Source organism: Pongo pygmaeus, chromosome 1 (genome assembly GCF_028885625.2).
Source record: "Pongo pygmaeus isolate AG05252 chromosome 1, NHGRI_mPonPyg2-v2.0_pri, whole genome shotgun sequence".
Taxonomy (NCBI): Eukaryota; Metazoa; Chordata; class Mammalia; order Primates; family Hominidae; genus Pongo; species Pongo pygmaeus.
In genome coordinates this window covers 95832796-95844806 of record NC_072373.2, presented here as the reverse complement: position 1 = coordinate 95844806, position 12011 = coordinate 95832796, and the positions used below count along the sequence as shown (strand labels likewise).

General features: G+C 45.1%; 1 protein-coding gene across 6 annotated transcripts in view; it reads left to right on the top strand.

Annotated features, from left to right (window-relative positions):
* TDRD10 (tudor domain containing 10) overlaps positions 1 to 12011 on the top strand; it is a 46954-nt gene that overhangs the window by 17412 nt on the left and 17531 nt on the right. For all 6 annotated transcript variants that reach the window (XM_054460429.2, XM_054460419.2, XM_054460394.2 and 3 more), the window contains 2 exons: positions 53 to 123; positions 1075 to 1231. In XM_054460429.2, the coding sequence (XP_054316404.1) occupies positions 53 to 123; positions 1075 to 1231 (228 nt within the window). The remainder of the gene's footprint in view (positions 1 to 52; positions 124 to 1074; positions 1232 to 12011) is intronic.

The following is a 12011-nucleotide window of genomic DNA, read 5'->3' as shown; positions in this document are numbered from 1 at the left end:
GTGTTGTAAGTTATGTCTCTGGGTCTCTCTCTTTTAAACCCTGCTGTTGTAGGAGGAAATTCTGTACCTTCTAAAGGACTTCAACCCTCTTGATGTCCACAAAATCCAGAATGGCTGCAAATGGTAATGACTGTTTTTTCTTTGTTTTCTTTGGGAAGCAGCTCCTTTCCTCCCTGTCCATTTTGCTAATGTACTCATGTTGCAGACTAGCCCAGCAACCGCCACATCCACACCCACTGTGACTTGGCAAAGGAACATTTGGGAAACCCCCTTTCCATATTTAACCCTGTGACCCAGCAGTGAATACTGTCTTATCAACACAACCCTGGCTTAGAAGTCCAGAGACCTGGGTATATTTTTGGTCATGTCCTTGCTGTGTTTTCTGACTTGAGATAAGTTACTATACCACCCTAAGCCTTAGTTGTTCCTGAAAACCAAACCTACTTATATTTTCCCTTTCTTATTTTCAAGGCAGTAAAAAGTGCTTTGAACGTTTGTTTGTTTGACACAGGGTCTCACTGTCTCTCAGGCTGGAGTGCTGTGGTGCAGTCTCGACTCACTGCAACTTCCACCTCCCAGGCTCAAGCAGTCCTCCCACCTCAGCCTCCGAAGTAGCTGGGACTACAGGTGTACACCACCACATCCGGCTAATTTTTGTATTTTTTTTGTAGAGATGGGGCTTTGCTATGTTGCCCAGACTGGTCTGGAACTCCTGGGTTCAAGCGATCCGCCTGTCTTGGCCTCCCAAAGTGCTGGGATTGCAGATATGAGCCACCACACCTGGCTTGCTTTGAACTTTTGGGGCAGTAGTATTAAAGAAACTCAAAGTCATAGACATACGATGCATAGTGAAAGTCAGCTCATTTCTTCTGCTCCTTAGAGACCCATGACAGTATCTCACACTGGCCCAGCCCCAAGTCTGGATATACTTGTAGCTTGCTTGTGAACAGTTCATCTTCTGTCACTGCAGAGAGAAAGGACACTGCCCTTCCAGCTCGGGCTTGGTGCCTCCCTGCAGCTCTGGGCTTCTCTGGAGATGGGCTCAAAGCCGTCCTCTCTCTCTTCCCTTTTCAGCTTTGCATTTGTAGATCTGGGCTCCATGCAGAAAGTAACACTTGCAATCCAGGAGCTGAATGGCAAACTCTTCCACAAGCGAAAACTGTTCGTGAATACAAGCAAAAGGCCCCCCAAGAGGACCCCTGATGTGATCCAGCAGCCCCGGGCGCCGTTGGTATGTCTTCTGGCCTTTCTGCTCTGGGGCGTTCCATTTTCACCCTTTAGAGCGTGGCTGACTTTGCTTTCAGTGCTTTCATCCTCCTCCAGTCCACTCTGACTGTGGAGAAGAAGACAGGGTCTCGGGTGAAATCAGGGAACTTTTATGTGACCTTTAACAGTCAGAGGTAAGGTCAGATGCAGAAAACTTGGAATTTGTAAATTAAGGAGACTATATTTTTGGCAAGGATAAAAAGGGTCATTAGGCAATTCAGTCAGGGCTTTTTCAACCTGGAATATTGAAACTTAGGTTTTCCTTGTTAATGTAGCAAACATTGAGTGTCTACTGTTTGTACAGCCTTGTTCTGGCTGCTGGTGTGAAGTGTGAGACAAAAGTCAATAAAATCCAGCTCTTCCTGGCAGGGAGATAAACATTGCCAAATATGAGGTATGGGGGGCAGTTAATGGTGGAGGCTGCCTCTGCAGGCAGAGAAGATAAGGTCCATAACTAACCCCTGGGAGCTTCCCTCAAAAGGAGGAGGGCCCATTCTCCGTACGCAGAGGTGAACCAGGAGAAAAAGATCCCATTCTAGAGCCTGAAGTGTTAGTGCTAGAAGCCGACTTGGCTGCACATACAAGGAAATCTGAACAATAGTAGCTTAAACAAGTTAGCAATTTGTTTTTCTTTCCTACAGAAGTCAGGAGGTAGGGAGTCCGGGGTTGCTATGGGGCCTCCATGGTGGTATCAGGGTTCTAGGCAGGAAGAAGGGGAGAAGCAGAGGGCAAAAGGGGCCTGTGTCCTCTTAAAAGATGCATTTTCCAGAAGCCCTGACCACAGTTCTTCTTGTGTTTCACTGGATGTCCCAGTAACTCATGGTCTTAAGTGCACAGATGCTGAGAGATGTAGTTTTAAAAGATAGACACATTGTTGCTAAACTTGGGGTTCTGTCAGCAAGGAAGCAGAGCATGCATATGGCTGGCAGTTAACAAGGTCAGCCACAAAGCTGGAGAAGTTGGAGGTGGAAGCTGAGAGATGGGTTGGAATTATTGACTACAGTCAGATTTTCAGAGGTGGGCCAGGCGCAATGGCTCATACCTGTAATCCCAATGCTTTGGGAGACCGAGGCAGGAGGATGGCTTAAAGCTAGGACTTTGAGACCAACCTAGCCAACATAGCAAGACCCCATCTCTATAAACAGGAAAAAAAAAAAAAAAAGATTGTCAGAGGTGACTCCCTTTGCTAATTTCAAACTCTTTCTCTTCCTTTCTCTATTAAGCCCTCTTTGAAAGGGCAGACTGTCAGACTATACTGCTTAGGAACATTCCTGGCAGCAGTTGTCTGCTCTTCTCTGTGTTATGCCCTTCACTGAAAACTTCAGCTTCTGGCTCATTATCTTTCTGTCCTATTATCATGCAAATTTAGCATCCATGCGGATGATTTGACTAAGAGTCCAGTCGCTTACTTCCTGGACCATTGTATCTTTTTTTTTTTTTGAGACAGGGTCTCATTCTGTTGCCCAGGCTGGAGTGCAGTGGAGTGATCTCAGCTCACTGCAACCTCTGCCTCCTGGGTTCAAGGGATTCTCCCACCTCAGCTGGGACTACAGGTGTGAACCACCATGCCTGGCTAATTTTTATATTTTTTTGATAGAGACAGGGTTTCACCACATTGACCAGGCTGATCTCGAACTCCTGACCTCAAATGATCTGTCCACCTCAGCCTCCCAAAGTGCTGGGATTACAGGCATGAGCCACTGCACCCCACCTGGATTGTTGTGTCTTTAATGATCTTTTCTTCCACTTGGTCACAGTTTCTCATTCCCCTAGCTGTATTTCAGACCTTGTCATTGCTGTAACCATTTCAAGCATCCCACTCTGCGCTGTCCCCCAGTCTTTGCAGCTCTCTTACTCTGGAAGAATGGTTCTCAAGCTTTAACAAGCATCAGAATCAACAAAAGGGTTTGTGAACACAGCTTTCTGAGCCCTAGCCCCAGCGATTCTGACTCAGTACATGTAGGGTAGGGCCTGGGAATTAGCACAAGCTTCAGGTGGTGCTGATGCTCCTGGCCCTGGGACCACATTTTAGTAGCAAGGCTCTACAGCCTCAGTCCAACAGTTGATGCACTGGCACACATAGGCACCCAAAGTCTGCTGACCCCACCATTTCTTCATTATTCAATATTCTGTTTGTTCTCTCATTTCCCTCTTAGCCTAGATTCTATAGTCAATAACTACCTTAGTTCAAACATCTTTAACTCCATTGCCCTTTTCTCACTAGGTTATAGCTTGCAGAACACTAATCCTAGTTGAACCCGGCCCTCTGCCTGTTCTGAACCCACCCTCTGAGCCCCTGAAGACATTCACACAACCTTGCTAACTGGTCTCAGTATATGTGTATGGTCACAGGCTTTCCCACTCTTCCAAACTGACCTGTTTTGGAATTCTCTGATCTTTTCTCCTCCTATGTCCAATCTGCTCTTAAGCCCATCTAATGAATTTTCTATTTTAGATATTTTTCAACTTCCATTTTATTCTTTTTTCCCATTTCTCTGCTGGCCTTTTTCATCTTTTCACCTATTTTGTCTCTTTTTTAAGATTAACATTTTTATAATAGTTATTATAAAATCATTTTCTGCTAATTCCAACATTTGTGTCATTTGTGGATCTGCTTCTGTTGACATTTATCCCTTGATTATGGGTAAAATTTTCAGGCCCCTTTACAAATAGTTTTGTTTTTTCCTGAGACAGGGTGTTGCTTTGTTACCCGGGCTGGAGGGCAGTGGCTCAGTCATAGCTCACTGCAACCTCCACCTCTTGGGCTCAAGCCATCCTCCCACCTTAGCCTCCCTAGTAGCTAGGACTACAGGCATGCACCACTATGCCTGGCTAACTTTTGTGTTTTTTGTAGAAATGGGGTTTCACCATGTTGCCCAGGCTGGTCTCGAACTCCTGGGCTTAAGTGATCTGCCCACCTTGGCCTCTCAGAGTGCTGGGATTATAGCCATGAGCTGAGCCACTGCACCCAGCCTATAGTAATTTTTTATTGTATGTTGGATATTATGGATGCTATATCGTGGAGACTTCTGTTATTGTCCTCTAAATGGTGTTGAAATTTTTCTAGCAAGGATTAAATTACTAGCAGATCTTTTATCCTATTAAGGGTTTTTGTGTGTGTGTCACAGTTAGGATTGGAATGTTTCATTGTGAGCCTTTTTCTTGGATAACATCATTTTTCCTAAGGCTTGGCTTTTGTAGGGTCTCAGATGAGTGCTCTGGGTGCTTGCTAAGGTCTGTCCCCCTTGCTGGGTTGGAACTCCATTGTCTCCAGCACTGTGAGACCTCTGGCATCTGTGTCCTCTCTCAGAGCGCTCTCCCCCACCTTCACAGCAACTGTTCTCTTTAAGGCCTCCCAGTACTTGTCCCGCACCACGGACAGCTTAGGCCTCAACCAAGGACCTGAGGCAGACACCTAGATTCCTTGGACTTCTGTGTGGCTCCTTCCTCTCTGGTCCTCTGTCCCCAAATTCTTGTCACCTAAACTCTGTTGCTGCCCAGTGAGACTGCCACTTTCTGCTTGGGCTCTATTTCCTTTTGCTGTGGTTTGGGAAAATGCCCCCAGGCAGAAGGTCAGGGTGAATGTGGCACTCACGCGCTTTCCTTTGCTCAGGAAACAGCCCTCTGCCATTCACTCTCATTAGTCCTGTGCTGGAAATGGTGAGTTCCTGTATTTTGTCCAGTTTTAGAGTTGTTTAGGGTGAGAGTTAAGTTGTGTCATGCCAGAACCAGATACTGGGAAAGAGAATCATGGCTCTCACCTTTTTTTCTCTTGGGATAAAGATGATTTCCCAGTATTCCCACTGCTTTTAAATTAGAAATAAGTACACAAAAGCCGAACACAAAATCCCCATAAATGTGGACATTTAAAAGCATTCCTATGTAAACAACACATGGGTCAAAGAAGAATTTATAAAGAAACTTAAAAACACTTAGAACTGAATAATGAGGAAAATACTAAAAAACTGAAAAGTTTTGGGATATAGTGAAGGCAATATTTAGAGGTTCGTCCAATCTTAGATGAGCAAAGAAGAAAGGTTGAATATTAATGAGCTAAGAGTTGATTGAAGAAGTAGGTAAAAACATTTTAAAATCCAAATAGGAAGTAGACATTAATGGCCAGGCACGGTGGCTAACACCTGTAATTCCAGCTCTTTGGGAGGCCAAGGTGGGCAGATAATCTGAAGTCAGGAGTTCAAGACCAGCCTGGCCAACATGGCGAAACCCCATCACTACTAAAAAATACAAAAATTAGCCGGGCATGGTGGCGGGTGCCTGTAATCCCAGCTACTTGGGAGGCTGAGGCAGGGAGAATTGCTTGAACCCCAGAGGCAGAGGTTACAGTGAGCCGAAATTGCGCCACTGCACTCCAGCCTGGGCAACAGAGCAAGATTCCGTCTCAAAAAAAAAAAAAAAGAGGCTGGGCGTGGTGGCTTACGCCTGTAATCCTAGCACTTTGGGAGGCTGAGGCAGGTGGATCACAAGGTCAGGAGTTTGAGACCACCCTGGCCAATATGGTAAAACCCCATCTCTAATAAAAAAAAAATACAAAAATTAGCCAGGCGTGGTGGCGTGTGCCTGTAGTCCCAGCTACTCGGGAGGCTGAGGCAGGAAAGTTGCTTGAACCTGGGAGGTGGAGGTTGCAGTGAGCCAAGATTGCGCCACTGCACTCCAGCCTGGTGACAGAGTGAGACTCCATCTCAAAAAAAAAAAAAAAAAAAAAATCTAGCCAGGCCTACAGGCACTTTGGCAGGCTGAGGTAGTAGGATCACTTGAGCCTGGGAGTTGTAGTGAGTTATGGTAATGCCACTTCACTCCAGCCTGGGCAATGGAGTGAGACCCGTTCTCTAAAAAACAAACAAACAACAACAAAAAAAACCCAAAACAACTTTCACAGGTTTTCTTTTTTTTTTTTTTTTTTTTTTGAGACAAAGTCTTGCTCTGTCACTTGGCTGGAGTGCAGTGGTGCGATCTCAGCTTACTGCAACCTCTGCCTCCTGGGTTCAAGCGATTCTCCTGCCTCGGTCTCTCAAGCAGCTGGGACTACAGCCACACGCCAGCACGCCCAGCTAATTTTTGTATTTTTGTAGAAATGGGGTTTCACCATGTTGGCCAGGCTGATCTCAAACTCCTGACCTTGTGATCCGCCCTTCTTGGTCTCCCAAAGTGCTGGGATTACAGGCATGAGCCACGGTGCCCGGCCTAATTTTTGTATTTTTTGGTATGGACGGGGTTTCAGCATGTTGGCCAGGCTGGTCTGCAACTCCTGACCTCAAGTAATCGCCCGCCTCAGCCTCCCAAAGTGCTGGGATTACAGGCGTGAGCCACCGCACCTGGCCTGAATTTTTTTTTTTTTTAGACAGAGTCTCGCTCTTGTCACGAGGCTGGAGTGCAGTGGCACAGTCTTGGCTCACTGCAACCTCCGCCTTCTGGGTTCAAGCAATTCTTCCAGCCTCAGCCTCCCGAGTAGCTGGGATTACAGGCGCCCACCACCACACCCGCCTAGTTTTTGTATTTTTTTGGTATGGATGGGGTTTCAACATGTTGGCCAGGCTGGTCTCCAACTCCTGACCTCAAGTAATCGCCCGCCTCGGCCTCCCAAAGTGCTGGGATTACAGGCGTGAGCCACCGCACCCGGCCTGAATTTTTTTTTTTTTTTTTTTTTTTTTAGACAGAGTCTCACTCTTGTCACCCAGGCTAGAGTACAGTGGCACAGTCTTGGCTCACTGCAACCTCCGCCTTCTGGGTTCAAGCAATTCTCCCTGCCTCAGCCTCCCAAATAGCTGGGATTACAGGTGCCTGCCACCACGCCCGCCTAATTTTTGTATTTTTAATACAGACAGGATTTCGCCATGTTGGCCAGGCTGGTCTCGAACTCCTGACCTTAGGTGATCCGCCTGCCTCTGCCTCCCAAAGTGCTGGGATTACAGGCATGAACCACTGCGCCTGGCCCTGAATTTTTTTAAATATTTGTTGAGTCTATGGATGCAGAAACCACAGATATGGAAGACCAATTGTATTGGCTTAAGGCCAGACAGTTTGACCAATAAAATATAATCGAGAACTCGAAAAGAGGCTCATTCGTACGCAGAAACTGTTATTCAGGTAGAGTGGTAGATCTCTGGGGAAAGGATACACACTTCAGTAAATTGAACTGGGACAATTGCTTATTCATGTAGAAAACTATGAAATTATATCCCTACCTTATCCCACTCACAAAAATACTAGGTGGATTATAAACTTGGCAGTGAAAGGCAAAACTTAAAAACTTTTAGAAGAAACATAGTAGAATATCTTTACGATCTCAGTGAAGATGATCTTATCAGATGTCCTACCGGATATGATCTCAGATAGGATGAGATTTGTCAAGGCATAAAGCATCAGGTGAAAAAAAAAGATGGATAAGTTAAAGACCACCTCTTTGAAAGTTGATATATAAAGCCTCTTTGAAAGTTGATATATAAAGAAAGATAAATTCAAGCCAAGAACTGGGAGAAGATATTTGCAATAATATATATAACTAATAAAGGATCAGGAAAGGTGTCATAAGACTTTGGCCAGTGATTCAAATATGGCCTACTGCCCATTTTTATACTGCTGGCAAGCTAAAAATGTTTTTTTAATTACACTTTTTATTTTGAGATTAATAGCAGATTCACATACAATTGTAACAACAATACAGAAAGATCCGGTGTACTCCTTATCCAGTTTCTCCCCAGTGGTAACATCTTACAAAAACTATCACAACTAGGATAGTAACATTGACCCAGTCCAGATACAGAACATTTTACTTTTTGTCTTTTGTTTGTTCTATAGTTTTTGTTTCTCTGTTTTCCTGAGGCTTACTTGAACATTTTTTAGAATTCCATTTCTTGGCTGAGTGCAGTGGCTTCATGCCTGTAATCCCAGCACTTTGGGAGGCCAAGGTGAGGCCAGAAGTTTGAGAACAACCTGGTCAACATAGGGAAACCTCGTCTCTCAAAAAAAAAAAAAAAAATTTTTTTTGAGATGGAGTCTTGCTGTGTTGCCCAGGCTGGAGTGCGGTGGCGCGATCTTCACTCACTGGACAACCTTTGCCTCCTGGGTTCGAGATTCTTCTTTCTCAGCCTCCCTAGTAGCTCGGACTACAGGCGTGCACCACCACGCCCAGCTAATTTTTTTGTATTTTTAGTAGAGACGGGGTCTCGCCATGTTGATCAGGCTGGTCTAGAACTCCCGACCTCAGGTGATCCGCCCACCTCAGCCTCCCAAAGTGCTGGGATTACAGGTGTGAGATGCTGCACCCTGCCAAAAAAATTTTTTTAAACATAAAAATAATAAATAGACCAGGTACAATGGCTCACGCCTGTAATCCTAGCACTTTAGGAGGCTGAGGCAGGTGGAGACCAGCCTGGCCAACATGGTGAAACCCTGTCTCTACTAAAAATATAAAAATTAGCCTGCTGTGGTGGTGCATGCCTGTAATCCCAGCTACTTGGGAAGCTGAGGCAGGAGAATCACTTGAACCCAGGAGGCAGAGGTTGCAGTGAGCTGAGATTGCACCACTGCACGTCAGCTTGGGCTACAGAGTGCAACTCTGTCTCAAAAAAAAGTAATAATAAAGATAAATAGAATTCCATTTTTATTTACGGTGTTAAGTGCATCTCTTTGTATACCTTTTTAAATAGTTGTGCTAGATGTTACATTATTACATTATATACACATAACTTATAGCCTACTCATTGGTTTTACCAGTTTGAGTACATCTATTTACTTCCCTTTACCTTTCCCTGTTAATAATGCAGTTGTATTTGAAATTAAGTATTTACTCTATATACATTTAGATCCAAGTCGGAAAGAATTATAATGTTGTTTTTTTTTTGAGATGGAGTTTTGCTCTTGTTACCCAGGCTGGAGTGCAGTGGCACAATCTCAGCTCGCTGCAACCTCCACCTCCCAGGTTCAAGCAATTCTCCTGCCTCAGCCTCCCAAGTAGCTGGGATTACAGGCATGTGCCACCACACCCAGCTAATTTTGTATTTTTAGTAGAGACCTCGCCATGTTGACCAGGCAGGTCTCGAACTCCTGACCTCAGGTGATCCACCCATCTCAGCCTCCCAAAGTGCTGGGATTAGTGAGCCACCATGCCTGGCTGGAAAACATTATAATTTTTGCTTCAACTGTCAAATATAACATCGAAAACTCAAGAGGTGAAGGAAGATATATTGGTTGGTGCAAAAGTGTAGTTTTTGCCATTAAAATTAATAGCAGAAACCACAATAACTTTTGCACCAACCTAATATTTACCCATATTTTTTCTGTGTTCATTTTTTTTTTTTTTTTTTTTTTTGAGACGGAGTTTTGCTCCTGTTGACCAGGCTGAAGTGCACTGGCGTGGTCTCGGCTCACTGCAACCTCCGCCTCCCAGGTTCAAGTGATTCTCCTGCCTCAGCCTCCCAAGTAGCTGAGATTATAGGTGCCCGCCACCACACCGGCTAATTTTTGTATTTTTAGTAGAGACAGGGTTTCACTATGTTGGCCAGGCTGGTCTTGAACTCCTGACCTCAGGTGATCTGCCTGTCTTGGCCTCCCAAAGTGCCGGGATTACAGGTGTGAGCTACCACGCCCGGCTTCTTTCTTTCTTTGTAATGTCCCAAAGTTCTACCTTTTATCATTTCTTTCCTGTTTAGAGAACTTCCTTTGGCTGTTCTCCTAGGGTAGGTGTGCTAGTAACAAATTCTTTTCCTTCATCTGAGAATGTCTTAATTTCCCCTTCATTCCTAAAGAATATTTTCTTTTTCTTTTTCTTTTTTTTTCTGAGACAGAGTCTTTGCTCTTGTTGCCTAGGCTAGTTGGAGTGCAATGACACGATCTTGGCTCACTGCAACCTGCGCCTCCCGGGTTCAAGTGATTCTCCTGCCTCAGCCTCCCGAGCCCATGCCCAGCTAATTTTTGTATATTTAGTAGAGACAGGGTTTCACCATGTTGGCCAGGCTGGTCTTGAACTCCTGACCTCGGGTGATCTGCCCGCCTCGGTCTCCCAGAGTGCTGGGATTAGAGGCATGAAGTGTCTGGCCTAAAAACATTTTCATTAGATAAATAGTTTTTTCTTTCAACACTGGAAACATAATTGTACCACTTTCTTCTGGCTTCCATGGTTTCCTTCTTTTTTTTTTTTTAAGTTTTTTTCATTTAAATGTTTTTTTCTTTTGAAACAGAGGTGGGGTTTCACCATGTTGCTCAGGCTGGTCTTGAACCCCTGGACTTAAGTGATTCACCTGCCTCAGCCTCCCACAGTGCTGAGATTACCCAGCAGAGCCTCCATGGTTTCTGATGAAAAATCTGTTGTCATTCAAATGGTTTTTCTCTGCATTCAAGATTTTTGCTTGGTTTTTAGTTTTCAGAGTTTAATTGTGATATGTCTTGGCATTTCTTTGTATCTTTACTGTTCTGGGTTCACTTGCCTTTTTGAATCTGGGTTTTCTCGGTCTACCATCTTTCGGTTGTTCAGACTGCATAATTTTTATTGCTGTGCCTTCCAGTCACCAGTTCTTTCTTCTGGCCCTCCATTCTGTTGTAGTTTACCCACTGAGCTTTTTATTTTGGTTATGGTATTTTTCAGTTTAATTTTTTTTTTTTTTGAGAGGAGTCTCACTCTGTCACCCAGGCTGGAGTGCATTGGCATGATCTTGGCTCAAGCGGTTCTCCTGCCTCTGCCTCCCGATTAGCTGGGATTACAGGGACCCACCACCACGCCCAACTAATTTTTTTGTATTTTTAGTAGAGATGGGGTTTCACCATGTTGGCCAGGCTGGTTTTGAACTCCTGACCTCAAGTGATCCGCCTGCCTCAGCCTCCCAAAGTGCTAGGATTACAGGTGTGAGCCACCACGCCTGGCCTAAAATTTCCATTTTTAAATACTGTTTTTTGCTGAGACTTGGTTCATTTGTTTTAAGGGTGCTTGTCATTGCTCCCTGAAGCATTTTGTCGTGGCTGCTTTAAAATGTTTGTCAGGTAGTGCCAGCACCAGTGTCGTCTCGGCATTGGCAGGTATTATCTTTTTGTGTCCGGAATTGGTGGTTCTTGGTCTCACTGACTTCAAGAATGAAGCCGCGGACCCTTGTGGTAAGTGTTACAGTTCTTAAAGGCGGCGTGTCCGGAGTTTGTTCCTTCTGATGTTCGGATGTGTTCGGAGTTTCTTCCTTCTGGTGGGTTCATGGTCTCGCTGGCTCAGGAGTGAAGCTGCAGACCTTCGCGGTGAGTGTTACAGCTTTTAAGGCGGTGCGTCTGGAGTTGTTCGTTCCTCCCGGTGGGTTTGCAGTCTCGCTGGCTTCAGAAGTGAAGCTGCAGACCTTTGGGGTGACTGTTACAGCTCATAAAGGCAGTGTGGACCCAGAGAGTGAGCAGCACCAAGATTTATTGCAAAGAGTGAAAGAACAAAGCTTCCACAGTGTGGAAGGGGACCCGAGTGGGTTGCCACTGCTGGCTTGGGCAGCCTGCTTTTATTCCCTTATCTGGCCCCACCCACATCCTGCTGATTGGTCCATTTTACAGAGAGTTGATTGGTCTGTTTTGACAGGGTGCATTTACAATCCCTAAGCTAGACACAAAAGTTCTCCACCTCACCACTAGATTAGCTAGATACAGTGTCGACTGGTGTATTTACAAACCCTGAGCTAGACACAGAGCGCTGATTGGTGTATTTACAATCCCTTAGCTAGTCATAAAGGTTCTCCAAGTCCCCACTAGACTCAGGAACCCAGCTG